At 47.4% G+C, this 24,772-nt stretch overlaps 1 protein-coding gene and 1 pseudogene across 2 annotated transcripts in view; one reads left to right on the top strand and one right to left on the bottom strand.

The window, feature by feature from the left end:
• The window catches only part of LOC144805607 (uncharacterized), a 177,898-nt pseudogene that overhangs the window by 72,253 nt on the left and 80,873 nt on the right, over window positions 1-24,772 (bottom strand). The gene's annotated exons all lie outside the window — the stretch shown is intronic.
• LOC144805610 (uncharacterized) overlaps window positions 1-24,772 on the top strand; it is a 77,579-nt gene that overhangs the window by 23,958 nt on the left and 28,849 nt on the right. Inside the window, 3 exon segments of the mRNA XM_078672133.1 lie at window positions 6,537-7,172; window positions 7,175-7,274; window positions 18,643-19,877. Coding sequence (XP_078528259.1) covers window positions 6,537-7,172; window positions 7,175-7,274; window positions 18,643-19,877 — 1,971 coding nt within the window.

The raw sequence follows: 24,772 nt of genomic DNA, 5'->3' as shown, positions 1-24,772 counted from the left end.
ATCAAGTCATATCACTCAATGGGAAACCAATGCATGATATAAAATGCGACAATGCAAATAGTAGAAAATGAGTGTTTAGGCAGTAAACAGTATATCACTTTATGAAACACTATTTGCGGGCTCTGGCAACTTTGTCATAAGTTTTAACCTTATGAGCCAGGCCCACCCCAGATATTTAGCTAGGCTCACTACAAAGACCTCAGAGGTGTTAGTCTTTAGCGCCCAGATGGCATCGGCAGATTTTCTAAATGGTAAACGCTGAAACAGTGGTTTTAACCATTTCTTTCGTGGCACCAAATAACGGGGGCAGGCAAAAAGAAAATGGCCCTCTGATTCTTTCTGGCCCGGGCAGCCTTTACAGAAATTTGACACCCCCGTAGACCATTTGTTTACAAAAGTATTCAAGGGAACAGCACCCACTCTGAACTGATGGTACAGTTTCTTGTCCAGTGGTTTGGTTATTATATCCCAATAGGGCTCACGGGACAGGTCTAGCTTGAATGTAAGAAACCTGCCCGTGAGGCTAGTATTGCTGGAGAGTGAAACTCGATTTAGACGAACAGAGGCCCAATACAAGGCTTTAAACTCCTGTTTAGAAGGAAAAGCATTGGATGAGGGAGATATCCAAAGCTGTACTAACCCCATGTCAATGAGGATGTTTTTTACAGCTTGAAGCCATGGGATTTTTCCAGATCCACTGATTGACCTGACTTCTGCAAGTTCTTTCGCGAATAGAGACAGGTCAGGGGAGGTCCATATTCGCCTCCAAAGGGCCACCAGCCTAAATCTAGCCATCTCGTTAATCGGTAGGCACCCCAGGTCCAAACAGAGCGGGATTGATGGAGTCGACTGTGGTAAGCCTACCAGGTTCCGTAAGAACTTACATTGGGTTTTAAAGAGATTAAGGAGATCCATGTAGCCCCAGAGATCTGCGCCATATAGGATAGCAGTGGTGATTTTGGCGTCATAGATCTTGAGAGCTGGGAGAACCCGCTTAGTGATGGATCTCTTTTGCTCTTTTATAAGACAGCCCGTTAACCGTGCGAGCTTGAGATGTTGAGTATTAATTTGATCTTTCCATCTCAAGCGGCTGTCAAGAGTAACCCCCAGGTAGGTCATAGTCTCGACTTGCTCGAGATTAACGCCATTCAAGCTCACAGAGCTCCGGACAGAATGATTTCTAGAAAAAAACCATGAACTTTGTTTTACCCACGTTCACCGCAAGATTGTTAATGGCACAAAACTCCTCAAAGCGGTCCAAGGCCCGCTGCAGTCTGCTGCGTGTTCTAGAGAGGAGTAGGGTGTCATCGGCGAAGATGAGCAGTGGGAATCTCTTCCCAGCCAGCATTGGTGCATCAGTGGGGGTGTCCATAAAAAATGTCACCACTTGATCGATGAATAAGAGGAAGAGTGTTGGTGCCAGGACGCACCCCTGACGGACACCTCTAGTTACGGGAAATGTTTCCGTCACTTGGCCCTGGCCTCCCCACCTCACCCTCGCATAATTATCCCCATGGAATTTAATTATGAGGTCAAGTAGTTCTGGAGGACAACCTAGATTTTCCATCACTCCCCACAGTTTGTCCCTTGGCACTAGATCGAAGGCGGACTTGAGGTCAATGAATGCAGCAAAGATGGTACCGCCGCCAAGCAAGACCACTTTCCAATAGATCAGGCATAATCTAAACACCTGATCTATGGTGCTTATGCCTGATCTAAAGCCTGCCTGCATAGGAGATAATATGTCCTCAGATTCGATCCAGCCCAGCACCCGTCCCAAGACCATACGTGCGATGATTTTTTGTATGGAATCAATGAGACTGATAGGGCGGTAATTCCCTGGGTTGGACCTGTCACCTTTTTTGAATATTGGAATTATCTCAGCTCCCTTCCGTGATTTTGGGATTGTAGCTCCTTTGACTAAAGAGTTAGCGATCATGGTCATGTAAGGGAGCCACAAGGCTGGGTTTGATTTAAACAGGTCCGCTGGGATAAGATCCATGCCCGGAGCTTTCCCTCGCAGGGTCAAGCCTAATGCCAGCTCGGTCTCTGATACTGAAAAAATGAGTTTCTCCCCGTGGGTGTTTAGCGGGAGTGTCGTACTCGTAGTTTTTAAGGGTTTGGAATTATCGGCTCTGAATTGGGCAGAGTAGAATGTTACCCACTCATCTAAGGGTACATGGTTGGCCGGGGTGCTCGAGTCTGGATCCTTCCCCCACTTGACTAGGTCCCAGAACTTTTTCTGATTATTCGAGGTGGAGGCGTCCAAGAGATCTAACCAAAACCTGTCCTCCCACTCCCGTTTAGATTCCCACTGGGTTTTTCTATAATGCAGCCTAGCCGCTTTGACTGCAACCATATCACGAGATTTGATAGTTTTAATAAGATCAGAATGGGCCTCCCTACATTTTTTGTTATACCATTTTTGGCGAAGAGAATTGGCTTTGATGGGAACACTTCGACAAGGGAGGGAAAGTAGGGACTTTAGATGGGCAAAGCAACTAGTGTGGAGATTGATAACACTGTTTGCCAAGTCCGGACTTCCCCCCAACAAATCAATTTTTAACATGTCATTGTACACATTTTTAGCCATTGTGTTAACATTGTCCCATAAGGATTCATCCTCCATTATCCTAGACCATTTCAACCTCCTCCTGTCATTGGTTAACAAAACGTCCCCTGTTTGTGAAAAAGTAGGCTCGTCTAGTCTCTTTATATCTGGCAGTTTCAATGATAATAACAGCGGATGATGGTCGCTTTCCGGACGTTGTATTACTACCATATCTACTAGTGAAGGCCAATATTCCAATTTTAACAAAACGTAGTCAATGCGGCTCCGCCTTAGTCCATTATCAAAGGTACAATTAGCTTCTTTATCCGAACTTGTGCGGCCATTACAAGCTCGGAATCCCCTATTTAAGCATAGGGCCATCCAGTTCACTGCTGCCTCAGTTGCTTTAGCCATTTTATCAACCAACAGATCAGGTATGTCCCAAACAGCATCCTCAGGCGAGCTCCAACTGTCCCCCATATCTAGCAATGGCTCTATGGTGCAATTTAGGTCTCCAGCTAAGATGATGGCATTCCCACTGCCTATTTCAGCAAGTTTGTGGTCGATAACGTTCAGCAACGGCGGGCTACGGCCACCAGGCATACCTCTGGCATATATGTTGAAAAGGTGCAGATCATGTTGATTAGCCTTACTCAGTTTAATTAAAAGGAGATCCGGATGCTGGACATGAAACTCTGTTGGATAAAGGCCCAATGACTGCTTCACCCAAATCAATAAACCACCTGAGGCACGTCCTTTACCCCCTTTAATCGCAGGTTTAAAGAAATTTGCATAACCCAACTTAAAGACTGGTTCGGTTGCCCAGGTTTCTTGAAGCAAAATAATGTCATATTTGTCCACAAATTCCAGCCAATCTGCAGAGGACATGCGGGCCTTAATTCCTGCGATATTCCATGATAAGATTTTTAGATTGTCAATGATTGGGACCACAGGGGGAGGTTGCAAAGATGAAACTAGGATAGGTGCCTGCTTGCGCCCCCTATCCTTCTTGTTCTCCGTGAACTTGAGATTGTCCATGGAATTAGCATTTAACATAGCATCTAGATCATCTTTGGATGCAGGTAGATTAATTGCCCTTGTCTCAAGACCTCCCTTAACTGCATCTAAGTTATCATTTGGGTGTAAGGTCTCCATACTACACCTTATTGGCTCATGACCAACTACTTTAACAAGGGAGGACTCACAAAGCGTTGTGTGAAGTCAATCTATGGCCTCAAGGTCAGAAAGGGGGCCAAAATGGTTGAAAAGGAAAGGGCGTTGGCGGTCAAGAGGGGTTAATGCCAGGGGGTATCTTATAGCTGGGGGCTGACGGAAGGTGGGATATGGTTGGATGGGTCTTTGCCTATGTGGGTAAAAATACGATAGGGCCAAAGTTTGGACATCCCCCTGTCTAGCAAATCTAGCTTCTCTGCAAATAGAGTCAACCACCCATGGGTCTTTGAACGAGATCAAAATACAATCTCCCTCCAGATCCTTGGTCCCATGGCCCACCCAGTCCACTCTTCTTACAAATAAGATTTCAGTAGGAGAGGAGGGGGGTAAGGGTCGATTTTTATTTAGCCAGAAAATTACTTTGTTACGGAGATCCCCATACGACTCCTTACTGCCAGGTTTTAGTGGGGCAACACCTGTCAAGACTATTGTGTGTTGAGTTGCTTCAACAGGTAGATCAGCGCGGGGGGTGATAAATCTTCTGTGTCTCCCTTCCTTATGGTTATTGTTACTGCGTTGGCCAACTATATCTCTATGTGGCTGGGGGCGGGGGGGGCAGGGTTTATTTTAACTTGAGGTGGTGGCCCAGTACTTTGATGCCCACAGGAATTATGTCTCTCAGTAACCGTTGTCTTGGGTACCTGTGTTAAAGTGCTCGTAGATGGTTTAGAGGATGTGGCTTTTTGCTTCTACCCCCCTGTGGGCATATTGATATTTGGCCTTGGTGTTTTATTATGAGCTGTATTGCTTGTTGCCATATTATTACTAACTAAGTTTTTTGGGGCTGTTTGTATTTTGCTAACTCCTATGTGACTAGTACCAGATAATTTTTGTAGCATGGCATGGTTTGAATTGATTACGGCTTCCATGCTGTCGATTTTAGAGGTCATTAGCCTTGTCCGCTCCAAGACCGGTAGTAATGAAGTTTTGAACATGGCCTCCATTTTTACTAGCAGTATTTCATCGCTATTAAGGCACGTGGGGCAGGTGTTTGAAGAGCCCAGTGTAGTGAGGGAAGGGCACAACATATTAAAAAACGCAGAGGGATTTTGTATGTCAACAGGATACTCCGAGCCCTGACTCCCTTTATCTGGGGCGTCTTTTATTTTTGGGATCTTTCGTTCTCTCCCCTCCGACAGTCTAGAATCTTGTTTTCTCTTTTTGGTGTTAAAGTCAGTGTTAGTGTTTAGGGAATCCACGATGTCAACAGTATTAGAGACATTAAGGGGTAGGTATCCAGATATCTGGCTAGGTTCAAGCCCCCCGCTAATCTGTAAATCGGCCCTCTGGCTAACTTCTGAGTCATCTGCACTGTACCCATCTTCCTCCAAAGTAGAAGCAGTAGGACTCACCCCCCCGCTTTCTAGATGGACAATAGCGTCCGTGGAGGATGTTTGGACACAGTTGAAAGCAGCATGAGTTACGGGGCTGGTAATGGTAGCTAGTTCCCCCAGCGATGAACGCTTTCCGCTGATAAGATCAAGCGAGAGTCTTTTTTCGACCATGGCAATTTCCTTCTCCAATATCCCCGTAGCCCGTGTGATAAAGGCGTCAAGGGGGCCTGATACGACTCCCTTCGTAGTATGGATTTGGACTGTGCGTTCTTTACCTGACCTTAAGGGCATTGTACGATGTGGGTAAGATAAGAGATCACACAGTTACCTTTAGACCGTCCTTGCAAACCCAAGAGGCAAAGGTTTGTATGCTAAATACTTCCAAACGGCCAGGGGGGGTGGGCCCGGGCCGGACTCTGCCGTACTCGAACGGCCTCAAACGGCCCGCTCTTTGCCCGGTCTTCGCCCCGGTCGCTCCCGCGCGCTCCCGCGCAGCGGTTACTCCGCCCAATAGAATAGGGCGAGAGTGGGGCGGGGGGCGTGGCCGGCAGGGAGAGCGGCCACAGGTGTAGCACGCAGGGACTCCTGGACAATGGAGTCCCTGCTAGCCTGCTCGCAGCCCTGCCGGTGGACGAAGTTCTTCCTGAACAGCGCTCCCCTCCCAGCGCCTCCACAGGGTGTCTGGCAAGGTGTGGGTGATTTCCCAAGATGTCCAGCAATTTCAGGGAGCAAGTCGAGTGAGCCTCCAACACGGCTCAGGCAGGTCAGCAACAACGTTTCCCGCTGGGTAGAGAGGGCGAGGCAGATTTCAGCTGCTGTCAGGGGGCGTGGCCGGCAGGGAGAGCGGCCACAGGTGTAGCACGCAGAGAATCCTGGACAATGGAGTCCCTGCTAGCCTGCTCGCAGCCCTGCCGGTGGACGCAGTTCTGCCTGAACAGCGCTCCCCTCCCAGCGCCTCCACAGGGTGTCTCCTGGCGCAGCGGGACCCGCGCAGCGGGACCCACGCAGCGGGTCCGGCAAGGTGTGGGTGATTTCCCAAGATGTCCAGCAATTTCAGGGAGCAAGTCGAGTGAGCCTCCAACACGGCTCAGGCAGGTCAGCAACAACGTTTCCCGCTGGGTAGAGAGGGCGAGGCAGATTTCAGCGGCTGTCAGGGGGCGTGGCCGGCAGGGAGAGCGGCCACAGGTGTAGCACGCAGGGACTCCTGGACAATGGAGTCCCTGCTAGCCTGCTCGCAGCCCTGCCGGTGGACGAAGTTCTTCCTGAACAGCGCTCCCCTCCCAGCGCCTCCACAGGGTGTCTCCTGGCGCAGCCGGACCCGCGCAGCGGGTCCGCCAAGGTGTGGGTGATTTCCAGCAATTTCAGGGAGCAAGTCGAGTGAGCCTCCAACACGGCTCAGGCAGGTCAGCTTTAGTCAGTTATCAGACCTACAAAGTCATCAGCAAACACACGCAGGGGAAAAACCATACCAGTGCAGTGAATGTGCAAAGTGCTTTAGTCGCTTAATAAACCTCCAAACACATCACCGAATACACACAGGGGAAAAACCATTCAAGTGCTGTGAATGTGCAAAGTGCTTTAGTCGGTTATCACACCTTCAAACACATAATCGAACACACACAGGGGAAAAAACATTCAAGTGCACTGAATGTGCAAAGTGCTTTAGTCATTTATCATACCTACAAAGTCATCAGCGAACACACACGGGAGAAAAACCCTATCATTGTAGTGAATGTGACAGTAGTTTTCGCAGCTCTTCAGCATTAAGGTATCATCAGCGAACTCACACAGGAGAAAAACCATTCAAGTGCAATGAATGTGGGAAGAGCTGTGGTCAGTTATCAGACCTACAAAGACATCAGCGAACACACACAGGGGAAAATCCATTCAAGTGCAGTGAATGTGTGAAGAGCTTTAGTCAGTTATCAGACCTAAAAAGTCATCAGCGAACACACACGGGGAAAAAACCATTCAAGTGCAGTGAATGTGGGAAGTGCTTTAGTCAGTTATAAAACCTCCAAAGTCATCAGCGAACACACACACAGGGGAAAAACCATTCAACTGCAGTGAATGTGGGAAGAGCTTTAGTCGATTAGAATACCTACAAGGACATCAGCAAACACACTCTGGGAAAAAACCATACCAGTGCAGCGAATGTGCAAAGTGCTTTATTCACTTATCAAACCTGCAAAAACATCAGCGAATACACACAGGGGAAAAAACATTCAAGTGCAGTGAATGTGCAAAGTGCTTTAGTCGGTTATCACACCTTCAAACACATAATCGAACACACACAGGGGAAAAACCATTCAAGTGCAGTGAATGTGCAATGTGCTTTAGTCGGTTATCACACCTTCAAACACATAATCGAACACACACAGGGGAAAAACCATTCAAGTGCAGTGAATGTGCAAAGTGCTTTAGTCGGTTATCACACCTTCAAACACATAATCGAACACACACAGGGGAAAAACAATTCAAGTGCAGTGAATGTGTAAAGAGCTTTAGTCAGTTATTAACCCTACAAAGACATAATCAAACACACACAGGGGAAAAGCCATTCAAGTGCAGTGAATGTGTGAAGAGCTATAGTCGGTTATCACACATAAGAAGTCATCAGCGAACACACACAGGGGAAAAACCCGATTGTAGTGAATGTGACAGTAGCTTTTGCGGATCTTCAGCATTAAGGTATCACCAGCGAACTCACACAGGAGAAAAACCATTCAAGTGCAATGAATGTGGGAAGATCTTTAGTCGATTATCAGAGCTACAAAGTCATCAGCGAACACACAGGGAGAAAACATAGAAGGGCACTGAAAGTGTGAAGGGCTTTTGATAGAAGACCCGACTAGCAGTATAGAAGAAAAACAGATATCAGTATTTGCAGAGTTATAAAAGTGTTTGTTTCCAGAGATTGTTCACTTCCGTACACAAAGCAAAGCAACATGATGCACCAGGATACATAGTGGGAAGTAACACAATGTGGATTAAAAGAAACATTCTTCATTTTTATTTGATGAAGAAGAGATACAAAGAAAAAAATTCAATCGCACCTGATCACACTTCCCGTAAAAGCAACACTGAACAATACTGGGACTAACAATGGTATTTTTAGCTAACTTGTCGAAATAGTGATAAAACCTATAAACCCGACACACCCAGAGTGGACATGTTGTCAGGGCTCTGGATATATGAAGCTTCATTGGTAAAATGTATGTATTACTATTAACAAATGCCACTGCAGTATATGTAATGAACTAAAGGGAAACACAGGTGTTTAAGAAATAACCTATTTTTAGATCCCGTGGCTCCACTCCGACTTGGCTCTCCCTATTCATTTTGTGACTTGCCAAACTCTACTTTTTACCAGAATTGAGCCACTGTAAGCAGCAGACTCTGTTTGAAGAATGTGATGAAATAGCGAAATCCCACATCAAAAGCATATATGTGCCAGGACAATCAGTTGCACTCCCAGCAACTCGTCTTCCACACTGATTATCCCTTGTCCTCAAATGTTTTGAAGGATTTGTCGTATGAATGCCAGAAGTGGCAGTGACATTCATGAAGCTAATGCTTACAGGAGTGTGTGGGAGATAGAGAGGGAAGAGATGAAGAGAGCGAGAGAGACAAAGAAAAGGGGAGAAAAAGAGAGAAATGGAAGGAGGGGGAACGACACGTTATTTGTACTCACCTAAAAATAGAAGAAGCAGCCGAATACATGTCAATGTGTGGCATCACCAGAGAAACGTGCTGAACACCTGTGAATTTATATGTTTATTTTTAATACCTATAGAACCATGTCATGCAAATAAACAGGGCACAAGTAAGGAAAATAGTGAAGGAGCCCATCATCATATGCAAATCACAGTGACGTCACATGTAGTGACATCACAAAAGTGATGTCAGGCCCTTATAATAATTTCATGTGAAAGGTTGACGGCCTGTTTTAAAAACAAAAAAAAAGAAACATAAAATAACGTAAAAATACGTTTTTGGTTTTAGTTTTTATACATCATGTGTTTTCTCCGCTATTAGTTTGTAACTAAACTTGGAAATTACTGAAAGTGTAAATATTTTAAAAAAGATATGTGGAACTTGGAAATTACATTTTTAAAGAGTTTTCAGCGAATAAATAAAATGTGCTTTTCATTTGCGATTGTTTCCTGATGTTAATCTTTATCCAGCCCCAAAGACCCAAAGTGATTCACATTTACAATGTATTAAGCAATAGAAGGGCTAATTTTGTCAAGTTCTCTGTTCCTCTCCTGCGCCACTCACACAAACAAACACTCAGAGGCCTGTGTCTGCAGTGCTGGGGCACAAAGTAACAATTATCAGTCGCAGGCTAAGGAGCTAGGTGGAACTGAGTCCTGTTTCTAGATAATAGTACGGGGACCCCTTCAAACTGTGGCTACCCCCGACTTGTGCCATGCTGATAAAGCAATAGTGAATTTGAGTAATTTATGATGAATTGAAATGAGAGAAAGAGAAGAAGAGAGCGAGGTGCAGGATATAATAAAGAAAATGAAAAAAAGAGACACAAGACTTTACCCTGTTCTGTGTACAAGCACTTTACGTAAACAAGTTGTGCTGTGCGTTGTGAACAGGCTGTCACCCCCTTTGTATGTAAATGAGCTTCTGTGACCAGACACCCCAGGCTCCCATCTCTTCCAGCGTGGATGATAATGTGAGCACTGTAAGGTAATCACAAACTAGGGATATATTGAGAAACAATCGGCTTCCAGGTCACACAGCTGTGGTTATGTAGTTCTTTATTCGTTTTTTTTTAAAATTTATTTTAATTTGCAGCAATTCTCCAGGTTACTTTTTCTCAGTATTACCCTTCAGGTCGCTCATAGCTCTCCATCGGTTAAACATTAAGTTTGATGTAGGATTTGTTGTCAGTGTCCCTAGACCATGTCCCGATCCCTTTGTTCTCGATTTGTCGGCATGGGTTTTGTCCACACACTGGTCAAGAATGGGTCTTCTCAAGGTAGAAGGCGCTGTCATAGGAATAATAAATCATACATATATGAAATTGTATGTAAATAAATATGTACCTTTCAGTTATCAGGCACCACCAGACTCACATCTACACATGTAATTGAGCACCAGACTAAAGTGACTCCTCCCTGTATAAATATGTGCCATCAGTAATCGGGCTGATGGTTCCGCTGATGTTATGTTATGTTATGTTATGATGCGCACAGCAAATAAAGTTTCTGGGACTGTACATATTGGCCTAAATTTTCATTGCTAAAGTTTCATGCAGTTTCACTGATGCGCACAGCTTATAAGGTTTGTGGATATTGCGCTCTGTAAGCCGATCACTGAAGTTCACCCATAAGTAGTAACTAGGTCAAAACATAGTACATACATAACGCAAAATGTCACTGCCCCTCCTTTCTTTTTGACATCTCCAGGAGTTCCTCCTTGTTAGAAATGGGATCTCTGGTTGGGAGAGGCTGGCGCCAAAGCCAGGCAGAGACCACCACTCTAGTTAGGGAAAGGGAGTTACACTCCAAAGATAACCCCTGCTCACCCCCTTGGTAGCTTGGCACGAGCAGTAAGGCTTATCCAGGAGGCAATGTGTAAAGCATTTGCGCACGCACCCACCAGCAACAACATCCCAGGCCCCCCACAAAAGGAACTCCACACAAGGTTATATAAAATCTAGCCTTTGTATTCTCAAAACACATCAGATAATAATCACACAATATACATTGTGCCAACTGGAACCGGCAATATTTACAAGGGATTATTTACACATGACCGGGCCAAGTGGGCCACTGTTAGAATTAGCACTTGGTAAAGAAATAGTAAAAGAATATATATGAACTTAGAACACAGCCAGTAATCACTGGCAGACACTATACTCATCGTCATGGGTAGTACGCCGTCATGGGCAGTACTACCCGATGTACTAAGGAAAGTACAAATGAGTACAAGGCTGCACCAGCCCTAGATCTAAGAATGAAAAGAAGTATCCGCCGTACAGCCCATGGCACGCCGTCATGGGCGGTACTACCTGATGTACTAAGGCAAGTACAAATGAGTACAAGGCTGCGCCCTCCCTGGATCTAGGAATGAGATAAAGTATCAACCATACAGCCCATGGCACGCCGTCATGGGCGGAACTACCTGATGTACTAAGGCAAGTACAAATGAGTACAAGGCTGCACCCTCCTAGATCTAGGAATGAGATGAAGTATCAACCCTATTACCCATGGCACGCCGTCATGGACGTTAGTACCTGATGTACTAAGGCAAGTACAAATGAGTACAAGGCTGCACCCTCTCTAGATCTAGGAATGAGATGAGGTATCAACCGTACTACCCATGGCACGCCGTCAAGGGTGTTAGTACCCGATGTACTAAGGCAAGTACAAATGAGTACAAGGCTGCACCCTCCCGAGATCTAGGAATGAGATGAAGTATCAACCGTACTACCCATGGCACGCCGTCGTGGGCGGTACTACCCGATGTACTAAGGAAAGTACAAATGAGTACAAGGCTGCACCCTCCCTAGATCTAGGAATGAGATGAAGTATCAACCCTATTACCCATGGCACGCCGTCATGGACGTTAGTACCTGATGTACTAAGGCAAGTACAAATGAGTACAAGGCTGCACCCTCCCTAGATCTAGGAATGAGATGAAGTATTAACCATACTACCCATGGCACGCTGTCATGGGCGGTACTACCCGATTTACTAAGGCAAGAACAAATGAGTACAAGGCTTCACCAGCCCTAGATCTAGGAATGAGATGAAGTATCAACCACACTACCGATGGCACGCCGTCATAGGCGGTACTACCCGATGTACTAGGGCAAGAACAAATGAGCACAAGGCTTCACCAGCCCTAGATCTAGGAATGAGATGAAGTATCAACCGTACTACCCATGGCACGCCGTCATGGGCGGTACTACCTGATGTACTAAGGCAAGAACAAATGAGTACAAGGCTGCACCCTCCCTAGATCTAGGAATGAGATGAAGTATCAACCGTACTACCCATGGCACGCCGTCATGGGCGTTAGAACCTGATGTACTAAGGCAAGAACAAATGAGTACAATGCTGACCCCTCTCTAGATCTAGGAATGAGATGAAGTATCAACCCTATTACCCATGGCATGCCGTCATGGGCGGTACTACCTGATGTACTAAGGGAAGAACAAATGAGTACAAGGCTGCACCCTCCGTAGATCTAGGAATGAGATGAAGTAGCAACCGTACTACCCATGGCACGCCGTCATGGGCGGTACTAACTAATGTATTTAGGCAAGAACAAATGAGTACAAGGCTGCACCAGCCCTAGATCTAGGAATTAAATGAATGTGAAATCTTAAAACAGTTTCCTCAATCATGCTGAGCCGAGAAGCAGCGGTTTTGGCTATGCGCCAGAGGCTACAGCAATCCCTGTTCAAGAGTGTGAACAGGAGCCAACTAAAATGATTTTGAAACATATACTTCTGTGGGCGTGACACCTTGGGGTCACGAGCCATCAAACCGCAGCTCACAACAAAAAATGAGACTGAGGGTTCTGGTGAGGAAAAAACTACACCAGAGACTAGAAAGGATATAAAAAGACAAAAAAGACAGTAACACAAAAAGAAAAGGACTGGATTTCCATCAACTCAGAAGTCCAGCCAAGGTGGATACAATTTGACGGACCGTACAAAAATATAACAGCCAGACTGGCATCTGTATTCTAATTGTTAGAAGGGGCGATCTCAGGGGGGACAGAGTACGCTCTCCTCTCCACCCCGTGACCCCCCTCTCCCAGGAATGCTGCCGAGCACTGGCGTGAGGCCCTCACAGGAGAGGGCTTGGTATTTAGGATCGTACACACTGAGCTTCCACCCCGCTTATAAACAGACACCACACAGCTGAGTTCAGAATACAAGGTTCTTTATCAAACAGTAGATATGGGGTCAACGAGTACGTATTTACAAGTCGATCTAGGGATCGTACAGTCTTGGTTGCGGGGAGTATGGAAGCGGCACAGTCACAGTACTGGGTACAGTACGAAGCGTACCATGCGCACAGCACTCAATCATCGAGCCGGGGGGTAAGGTAGATGGGGGTCGTACTGGCTACTCCACTCACTTCCTCTCGAGCCAGGTCGTATGGGTAGCGTCGACGGTCCAGCTGGGCCAGAATACTCCTCGAGCCGCGGCTAGGCCAGCAGGGTTCGAGCCGGAGTGAACGGAGTGTCTGTTAGTTCTTGGGGAGCCGCGACCACGTCAGCAGGGCTCAAGATGTTCCAACGAATGTCCTTCTTTGCAAGGATGAGCCGCGACGAGGTCAGCAGGGCTCCGAGGTTCCAACGAATGTCCTTCTTTGCAAGGATGAGCCGCGACAAAGTCAGCAGGGCTCGCACAGGTTTCCAAGTTCAGATGGCGTTCTTCTCCTAAGATGGCTGAGCCGCGACCAAGTCAGCAGGGCTCTCTTCTCCAGGATTCCACTGTCCGCTAGTTCTCGAGCGGGCCTTGTTATAGCCCATTTTCTCTATGAAGTCCGGGCCATCGCAGGCGGCTATCTGGTGCCGGAGGGCTGATTGTCGGGGTTTCCTGCCATCCGGCTCTTTGATCCTTTGAAGATGAGGCCAGGTCCAACACTAATAGCATTACTTCTCATTCTTTTTGGGCCAAGAGGAGTTGACGGACCGAATCAGGACAAGACGCTGAGGTTAGTGTAAAGAAGGAAGAGAAAGGTTGAATTCTATTACTCACTTCAAAAAGAAAGAAAGGAACTTGATTAACTAAAGAAAATGCCCTGCAAACTACGGATACTTCTGCAGAACAGGACTTGGGTGATGGCGCTGGTGGACAGCCCAGCTGAAGTGAAAATAGTGCGCCAGATTCTTCGAGAACTTCTGTTGGTGAGTCAGACTGAAGAATACATACAGTCTGAAACGCTGATGGACATCTAAATCCTCCAGATAGTGTTCAGATTGTAAAAATACTAATTGAGAGCTATACATACACAAATTTAAATCTATATTCTGCCCACATTTATCAGCTGCCGACAACATCCTTCTTGCAGAGGGTCACAGTCCCAAGCCTTCATATGGGATGAGCCCTCAGGAGAGGAGGTAAAATTGTTAGCATTTTCCTCCTACAAACCAGGCGACCTGAGGAAAAAGAATGCGTGTGAGTGACCTTTAAAGTAGGCTCCAGCGCTGTATGGAATCCAAGAAGGGTGGGATAAAGAATCTATTCTACAGGTCATTGTTGAGCCCCAAACACAGGCTCAATATCCTCCGAAGCCAGAAGCAAACACAACATTAAAGCTATCCGCGGTCAGCTGAAGATCACGGCATTATAATGCCTTGTAGTTGTACATTGAATAATCCTCTTTTTCCAGTTTTAAAACCTGATTGAACATACAGAATAGTTTTAGATTAAAGTCACACACACTCTCATAAGCTGTAAAATGGACTTTTCAGACAAAATATAGTGCCTGAGAGGGAGTGTCTAAGCTCTTTCTCAGTTCTGTTATATGTGATTGCCAGTGGTTTTAAGAATAGTCCTGGTTTATTTGCAGCATCAATTATGGAGCTCTTACAGGAAAATCCAGAGGCGCCATCTTACAATGACAACATTTACACAACAGATGATGACGCGGAGCAACATCTTACCAGGGCGGAGTGTACAGTGACAATACTGGCAGCAACAGATGCTGACGCGGAACAACAGCCGACCAGGGCGGAGTGTGTAGTAATAATACTGGCAGCAACACATGATGACGCGGAACGACACCCGACCAGGGCGGAGTGTACAGTGACAATACTGGCCACAACAGAGGATGACGCAAAACAACACCCGACCAGGGCGGAGTGTATAGTGACACTACTGGCAGCAACATATGATGACTCAGAACGACACCTGACTAGGTCGGAGTGAATAGTGACAATACTGGCCACAACAGATGATGACGCAGAACATCACCCTACCAGGGAGGAGCAGACAGTGACAATACTGGCCATAACAGATGATGACACCAAACACCACCTGACCAGGGCGGAGTGTATAGTGCCAATACTCGCCACAACAGATGATGACGCGGAATGACACCTGACCAGGGCGGAGTGTATCGTGACAATACTGGCCACAACAGATGATGACGCGGAACGACACCTGACCAGGGGGGAGTGTATAGTAATAATACTGGCAGCAACAGATGATGACGCAATGGCCTGCATCTTTAAGTGGAGTTGATGTAACATTTGAGTATGATCTGACTCTCGGCATTCAAGAATGTATGCACTATACACAAAATATACCACAAAGTCCTAATATCCTACCCACTGAGGACTATAAGAGTCTTCTATACAGATGGCTCTGCACATCCTGCGGTTGGTATTACACAGAAATACTCCGTGACACGTGCTACATGCAGGGAAATTGTGAAAACGCCAACAAACCACTATAGACTCACATTAAAATCTTTGGTGACCACACTGCACAGCTGGCAGATATTCACGCCTTGCTGCTCACATGACAGAAGGCTGATCTATCCATTCCCACACTGATAGTGTCAGATTCATCCTTCCATGCAAGGGTACAATGTTGATGTAGCACAAAGGCATTTGAAAGGTACCAGAGGTTCAAAATGGAAACCCTTTAAAAATAAGCAAGCGCTAGGTAAGTGGTTTTCTTTTTTTTAATTTTAATTGTCCCTCGTCGTCGGCTGTTGACTCCCTCCTCACCCCACCACTTTTACTTCACGGGCAGCTCCAGTGCATATATTCCTCATAGTGAAGTTAGATGAGTTGCAGCGCACAGATCCCGGATAGGCCCCCGGATAGAAGAACCCAGCTCAGCCCCAGGGACCCCGGATAGAAGAGCCCAGCTCAGCCCCAGGGGCCCCGGATAGAAGAACCCAGCTCAGCCCCAGGGACCCTGGATAGAAGAGCCCAGCTCAGCCCCCAGAGGCCCCTGGAAAGAAGAGTCCAGCTCAGGCCCAGGGGCCCCCGATTGGAGAACTCAAATCAGCCCCAGCTGAGCTTCCCCAGAGGCCTCCGGATAGAAGAGCCCAGCTCAGGAGCCCCCGGATAAAAGAGCCCAGCTCAGCCCCAGGGCCCCTGGGTAGAAGAGCCCAGCTCAGCCCCAGGGGCCCCTGATAGAAGAGCCCAGCTCAGCCCCAGGGGCCTCCGGACAGAAGATCCCAGCTCAGCCCCAGGGCCCCGGGTAGAAGAGCCCAGCTCAGCCCCCCAGGGGCCCCCGGGATAGAAGAGCCCAGCTCAGCCCCAGGGGCCCCGGATAGAGGAGCCCAGCTCAGCCTGGCTCCTGCAGAGATTCCCTCCAGGATTATTCAGTCTATTTCTTCATACACAGCAGAAGGTGCTGACAATCTCCTACTTGAGCAGAGACCTGTGCAGACGTCTCCAGGCTCTCTCCTCCTCCTAGGGGGCCGGGGGGCAGATCTGGGGTCTGAGGGGGTGGGGGGGCAGATCTGGGGTCTGTGAGGGTCTGTAGATGAAGGTCGCTGCACAGACAGATGAGGTTCCTTCCTCCTCTGCAGCAGGCTGCACACACAAGGAGAGACAGGAAGTGATGTCACAGAATTCACTCCTGATTCGGAAAGCCGGGAGTTAGCTCTCTATTTTAAATTGTGTACTTGTTTTTAGCTGTTAATACTTTCCTGACTCTCGAGCATTACCAGACCGACCAGCCGAATCAGGGCTGACGCTGAACATTGTTGCTAGGGCGACGCCGCCTTCCTTCCGGCGGACACGCCCACACGCGCTGACACGCCCCCTCTGACTACAAGAGCGAGCGCTGACCACGAGCGCCTGTTCACAGAATTCACTCCTGAGGCGGAAAGCCGGGAGTTAGCTCTCTATTTTAAATTGTGTACTTGTTTTTAGCTGTTAATACTTTCCTGACTCTCGAGCATTACCAGACCGACCAGCCGAATCAGGGCTGACGCTGAACATTGTTGCTAGGGCGACGCCGCCTTCCTTCCGGCGGACACGCCCACACGCGCTGACACGCCCCCTCTGACTACAAGAGCGAGCGCTGACCACGAGCGCCTGTTCACAGAATTCACTCCTGAGGCGGAAAGCCGGGAGTTAGCTCTCTATTTTAAATTGTGTACTTGTTTTTAGCTGTTAATACTTTCCTGACTCTCGAGCATTACCAGACCGACCAGCCGAATCAGGGCTGACGCTGAACATTGTTGCTAGGGCGACGCCGCCTTCCTTCCGGCGGACACGCCCACACGCGCTGACACGCCCCCTCTGACTACAAGAGCGAGCGCTGACCACGAGCGCCTGTTCACAGAATTCACTCCTGAGGCGGAAAGCCGGGAGTTAGCTCTCTATTTTAAATTGTGTACTTGTTTTTAGCTGTTAATACTTTCCTGACTCTCGAGCATTACCAGACCGACCAGCCGAATCAGGGCTGACGCTGAACATTGTTGCTAGGGCGACGCCGCCTTCCTTCCGGCGGACACGCCCACACGCGCTGACACGCCCCCTCTGACTACAAGAGCGAGCGCTGACCACGAGCGCCTGTTCACAGAATTCACTCCTGAGGCGGAAAGCCGGGAGTTAGCTCTCTATTTTAAATTGTGAACTTGTTTTTAGCTGTTAATACTTTCCTGACTCTCGAGCATTACCAGACCGACCAGCCGAAACAGGGCTGACGCTGAACATTGTTGCTAGGGCGACGCCGCCTTCCTTCCGGCGGACACGCCCACACGCGCTGATCACACCCCCTTCTCATGGCACACGCTGGCCAATAAAGCATGTGCTACGATCGGAAGCGCAGCGGACGAGCGCAGCGGGCGCGCCGAATGCGCGCCGAAGGCGCGCATAAGGCAAGTTCGTCTGCGCTCGTCCGCGCCGAGGACGGGCCAGGGGCCACCCCCCCTACAACACCAGTACCACGAACATCCTCGAATACGGTGAGACTACAATACTCATCAGCTGATTTACTAGAACTTAAATATACTGCCTCTATACCCCATGCTCTACCTCACCTAGTATATTCCAATCCCGTGCTAGGTCCAATCCGATGTTCAACATGCACTCAAATATCCTCGACACCTGATACAGCTGTCCCTCTACTGGTTCAAGCAGCATTAATAAATGCTAGATCCCTCCCCAAACACAAACTAGAAATCGCCGACCTAATTGACGCTTACAATCTGGACCTCTTGTTTATTACCGAGACCTGGGGAGATGAAGCCTCAGGACCCGACTTTAGAGCAGCCACCCCCGCCAATTACAATGTAAGCAGATTGGACAGGCCAATAAAGAAGGGTGGCGGTGTTGCGATAATTTATAGAGATCATTTCAAAATTACAACGAAATATTTAACCTGTCCAGAATATGAATCTCTCCTTTTTTCGTTATGCCTCTCCACTAAATCTTCCTTCAAGGGCATATTAATTTATCGCCCACCCGGTTCAAGAGCTAAGTTTCTAGCAAACTTAGGCAACTTAACTGAAGCTGCTGCAGATTCCGCCCACTTTACGCTACTGGGTGATTTTAATTTTCACCTTGAAGCACTTGACAACCATGATACTTCACAGCTAATATCAGACCTTGCAGCAGCCGGCATGACTCAGCTGATAACTTCTCCCACGCACCAAGCTGGCCACATTCTGGACGGTCTGTTTACTAACAACCCCTTAGTAAAGATCACTCGAATTATTCCTCTCGTTTGGACAGACCATGCAGCGATTTTCTTCACTATACAAACTAATCCATCTAAACCAACAGTCTCAGCCTCTTCCCAATCCTCATACAGAGACTGGAAAAACATCAATCTATCGCACTTAGCGGAGATGATGCAAGAAAATCACATTCCTGAAGAGAATGACCGCATCATAGCGTCCTCCACCTACCTGAGGAATCTAAATATGGCCTGTAATAAGCTAGCCCCTATCAAAATCTCCTATCGAAATAGGAAAACACCATCAGCACCATGGTTTACTGAATCCCTTAGGATGCAGAAGCAACACTGCAGGAACCTTGAAAGGCGCTGGCGACGCAAATATAGTCCGGCAGATAAAACGACCTACAAACACGCCCTGGCCACCTACAAAGGACTTATAGTTGCTGAAAAAAGCCGCTATTACACCTCTCAAATCGAGCAAGCAAAAAACTCAGTAGGAGAACTCTACAGAGTGGTCAACACTTTGTCCAACCCCCCGGCACCTCACCTAGAAGGCTCCCAGTCATTAGCGGACGCCCTGGCCAACTACTTTGAGGAAAAAGTCAGATCCATCTTTATTACTTTTACGAATTCTGCTCCTCCTCCCTTCTCCGAGGCACCCCCTGATAACACCCTGCCCTCCCTATTATCCTTTGATACTGTCGAACAGGATCATATTCATCGTTTGGTATCCAGCATCAAATCCGGTTCCCCTCTTGACCCTTGCCCTCCAGCTATTTTAAACCGCATCTCTGATGCAATCTCCCCTGCTCTGACCACCATCTGCAACGCCATGTTTGCAACTGGAGTATATCCTTCAGTCTGGAAGGAAGCCATTATCAAGCCCCTTCTAAAGAAGCCCACACTGGACCCTCAGCTTCCAGCTAGCTACAGACCCATCGCCTGTCTCTTTCCAGCCAAAATTTTTGAAAAGTCTATCAACATCCAGCTTTCCAAATTCATCAATGATAATAATCTTCTTGATGAGACCCAGTTTGGTTTCAGACAGGGTCATGGGACGGAGACGGCATTACTAAAGGCTGCAGACGAGATCAGAGCAACCATGGACATGGGAGGAGCAGCGGTCCTGATACTTCTGGACCTCTCGGCTGCTTTTGACACGGTCGATCATGTCACTCTGATCGACCGTGTCTCAGCTTTAGGAATAAGAGGCAAAGCTAAAGATCTGATTGCCTCATTCCTAGCCAACCGCCCTCAGACCATCAAGATGGGCAATTTCAACTCCCACACCTTCTCCCTCCCTTGTGGTGTTCCCCAGGGCTCCTCGCTGAGCCCGACGCTGTTTAATATCTACGCGTCGGACTTAGCGAGGGTGATCAAATCTTATGGAATTGCCCTCACTACTTACGCCGATGATACCCAACTTGTATTATCGGTGCATAACAACAATGGAACATCCATCGCAGCCAACTTCCAGGAGGGAATGAAGGCGATAGGCTCCTGGATGTCATCAAACTGCCTTAAGCTCAACTCCGATAAAACGGAGGTGATGACATTCGGGAGCTTGCGCCCAGCATGGTCTCCTCAGTGGTGGCCACCTCAGCTGGGGCCCCCACCCCAGCCGGTGGCAAAGGTTCGCAACTTGGGAGTCATTTTTGACAACAAGCTGACGTTTCACCATCATGCCAACGCCATTGTTTCATCTGCTTTCTATACCCTCAAAAAAATAAAAAAACTGCTTCCTTACCTCCCACAATCAGCAGGAAAAACCCTCATCAGCACATTAGTGTTCTCGAGAACCGATTACTGCAATTCACTTCTCCTGAATGCGCAGGAAGGAGTTCTCAATAAATTACAAACAGTACAAAATGCTGCAGCCAGAACGCTACTGTCTATCCCCAAGTTCGCATCTGTGTCCCCGTACATCAGAAAACTCCATTGGCTCCCTATTAGGAGCCGAATCAAATTTAAAGCTATGTGTATAGCTTATAAGACCCTGAACAACACAGGACCACAGTTTTTAAAAGAAGCTCTCCGTCCAGTTGAACAACATAGGATTTTACGGTCCTCTTCAGCTTATCTGTTGAAAGTCCATCGAACAAAGAGGGCCAACTGGGGAGATAGACGCTTCACCATTGCCACGGCCAAACTGTGGAATACTTTACCGCTCCACATTAAAACTGCTCCCACGCTTCTAAAATTTCGTAAAAGCCTCAAGACATGGCTATTTTCCTCCTCCTAACCTCCCGCTCAGACATGACTATCCTACGCCTTAACTCCCCCGACATCTCTTAGTGAGTTCTATGAATTTAGCGCCGAGACACCCTCACGGGTATTTGTTTGCGCTTTAAAAATTGCTAAAAATAAATAAATAAATAAATTTGCTGCTGGTGCTGTCTCTGCCGCCGCTGACCCGGAAAAGGAAACCCTTCTCTCTTTCATCCAATGTGCAGCTCAGTGGATTCCTCAGTAGGCAAGGAGCGCCCTCTGGTGGCCGATGGCGGAACTGCCGCCTCCAGCAGGGAAACAAGCACTGGCGCCTGCAAAGACACAGACATGGGTGTTATGGGAAACAAGCAAAGGCTCCTGCAAAGACCCAGACATGGCTGTTATGGGAAACAAGCATTGGCTCCTGTAAAGACACAGACATGGGTGTTATGGGAAACAATCATTGGCTCCTGTAAAGACACAGACATGGGTGTTATGGTAAACAAGCATTGGCGCCTGTAAACACACACACATGGGTGTTATGGGAAACAAGCATTGGCGCCTGCAAAGACCCAGACATGGATGTTTCTACACTCGCAGTCCATGACAGGGTCTCGCATGAGAAACAAGCCTTGGCACCTGCAAAGACACAGAAATGGGTGAAGACACTCACAGTCCAGGGCAGGCCTCACCCTTGCATAGTGTGCTCTTGAGGAGCCTCAGATTCAGCCCCTCATGCCAGCTCTGCTCCCTCCCTCAGTGAAATACCAGCAATTTGTTCATTTTTTAAACTTCTAAAAGGGAACAGACATGATATTAAGGAGTGAATTGAAATGAGGACTTGTATTTCATTCAATGTGTGCAATGTAGACACAGCTGCTGCAATTAGGCTGAACAGCGTTTCGAATGTTCCTGTTCCTGGGGGTGATTCTGTATATTTGACAGGGCTGTGAATCCCCAAACCATAGCTGTTAAGGTTTCAGATTGCATGTGTGACATTTTCATCATTTCAGTGAAAGTATGAGTGACATTCCAATGACTATGAGTGACACTGACTTGCGGCCGGCAAAATCAAGTAATGAAGATTAGGGAATCAGATAAATATCAGAAATTACCCCCATTTGAGAAACAAGAAACTCTAACAAGGTCTTAAAAGTGCAGCAAAGCAGCAGAAACGGAAAGAAGGGCACTAACCGGACACAGCAGCATGACTGAAGCTCTCAGTGACTGAGACATTTTCCCCCTGAAATAAAACCAAACACATAAGTCCATGGAAAAAGCTAAATATCAGAAATACGCCCTTTAAAACAGTAATAAGCTTTGGAAAGACGTTGAAGCTTCTGCATAGCCCCTGAATTGCAAACTTACTAACCTACAGCCCCTTTCTAAGATGAATGTTACTGGAAGGGGGCCTGCTAGCAAAAGGCATGTGTTTTAAAACTTCATGGGATATAAATTGCACACAGATGATCAATTATGGTAATTAAGAAATCATTTTTAGAAGCATTAAATGTGAACTGTAACTCGTCCAAGCATGTTTTTTTTTTTTAAAGGACTACTTCTCCCTTTTCCGTCTTAATACTGCTTTTCAAAAAAGGTTTTTGTTTTGGCATTTATAAAATCAGAAGAGTTCAGGTCTTACAAGCAATATTCTGCTTAGGCCGCATGTGGAGAGCAAGGCACGTGCACAATCCAGTACGGATAACAGCGCTAGGTCAGGTGTAACATGAAAACGAAGTACAGAACTCCCATGATCGCTTTTAGGTGACCTCGAGACGCCACAATGTACTAAAGAAACAAACCATGGAAAATAAAATGCAATCGTTTAGATAAAAATGCAGTCATGTAGATAAGAACTGGAGTATGTGCAAAACAAGAGAGGTTCGATATTAAATACACTCGTATCACTTCTAAACAATTCCCATGCAGGCCTCTGCAACAGGTTATGAAATAATTGCATAACATTATGATGTGAATGCAGAGCCCGCACACTGCCCAGATGAACAGAAGGGCCCTGCACACATTTGTTTTCAGAAGTTGCTGTCACGGAGAGCTACAACATAGATACTGAACACGTGAGCTGTGCTGAATTAAGTTTGCTAGAAGAAACCAAGAGAACCTGTTTACTAAATAGATTAATTCAGTCTAAAAACAAAGCTACATTGGCACAACTTAGCTGAATAGCTTAGACAATTGTGACAAATGAGGCCTCTGTCTTTATAACAATGGAATAAGACACCTACAATGTATTCGCATGTCTTGTAAAAAAAAAAAAGCTCTGCCACACACGCTAGTTACATGATGAAAGAGAGCGCACGGCGGGAACGTCGTACCACACATAAATCAAGGACAATTTGCAATTAAAGAAATTTTTACTATTTAAGAAAAGCTACAAATTGAAGATATTTTCCATTCTTATTGAACGATGCCACTCCAGTAAGCAAAAACATAGCCGGGACTGCATAGAAGAGTGTTTCGCTGTGAATAAGCAGCACAACCTTTTACTATTAAGTACAAACAACTCAGGTCACAAACTGGCACTGAAAGTATTAGGAACGGCAACACTGGCAGCGTGCTAGCGCTATTAATAAAATGTAAAGTACACTTTGAAGAAAACTGATACCTCTCGAGGAGCAGCAATTGTACGGGCCGGACCTCACCACAATGATTACCTCCGACAATCAACTCTCTCCCGCTGCTTTGCACCACATCAGGGTTTGCATTTCTCTGCTGCTTTCTTGTTCACCTCCCCCTTAAGTCGCTCACTCATAAAACAAGGAAAGAAGCAGGTTGTAGTCACAATAAAGTCATGAAACAGTTCCATCAGGTGTGACCCACACATGGGTCTCTCACTCAGTGGATGGGGTCTGATGGAGGGGGAATTTCACCCACACAGGGGTCTCTCACTCAGAGGAGGGGGTCTGAGGATGGAAGGGGTGTTTCACTCACACAGGGGTCTCTGACTCAGTGGATGGGGTCTGAGGGTGGAGGGGGTATATCACCCACACAGGGGTCTCTGACTCAATGGATGGGGTCTGAGGACGGAGGGGGTATTTCACACACACAGGGGTCTCTCACTCAGTGGATGGGGTCTGAGGTTGGAGGTGGTATTTCACCCACACAGGGGTCCCTCACTCAGTGGATGGGGTCTGAGGATGGAGGGGGTATTTAACCCACACAGGGGTCTCTCAGTGGATGGGGTCTGAGGACGGAGGGGGTATTTCACCCACACAGGGATGGTGGTGAGGGCAAGGGCAAGGTCTGCGGAGTACAGCTGGCAGTTCGGGGTGTAGAAGCTGAGTCGTCTGTATAGGTACGCTGGTCCGGTGTTGTGGAGTGCCTTGTATGCGAGGGTGAGGAGCTTGAAGGTGATCCTCTTGTTGACGGGGAGCCAGTACAGGTCTCTCAGGTGGGATGTGATATGGCTGTAGCGGGAGATGTCGAGGCTGAGGCGTGAAGAGACATTCTGTATGCATTGTAGTTGTTTCTGGAGTTTGGCCGAGGTTCCTGCGTAGAGGGCGTTGACGTAGTCCTGCCTGCTGGTGACGAGGGCCTGGGTGACTGTCCCTCTGGTTCCGGGGGGATCCATCTGTAGATCTTGCGGAGGGTGTTGGAGCAGGAGGAGGATACGGTGTTGACTTCCTGGGTCATTGACAGCGATGAGTCCAGGATGGAGCTCAGATTGCTCGCATGGTCAGTGGGAGTCGATGAAGCTCCCAGTGTGGCCGGCCATCAGGCGTCGTCCCGGGCGGACAGGGTGCAGCCGTCTTGTCCGAGTTCAGTTTCAGGCGGCTGCTCTTCATTCATTCG

The sequence above is a fragment of the Lissotriton helveticus genome (assembly GCF_964261635.1).
Source record: "Lissotriton helveticus chromosome 1_1 unlocalized genomic scaffold, aLisHel1.1 SUPER_1_unloc_16, whole genome shotgun sequence".
NCBI classification, from domain to species: domain Eukaryota; kingdom Metazoa; phylum Chordata; class Amphibia; order Caudata; family Salamandridae; genus Lissotriton; species Lissotriton helveticus.
Note: the sequence above shows the minus strand (reverse complement) of the source record. Positions and strands in the feature narration are given on the sequence as shown.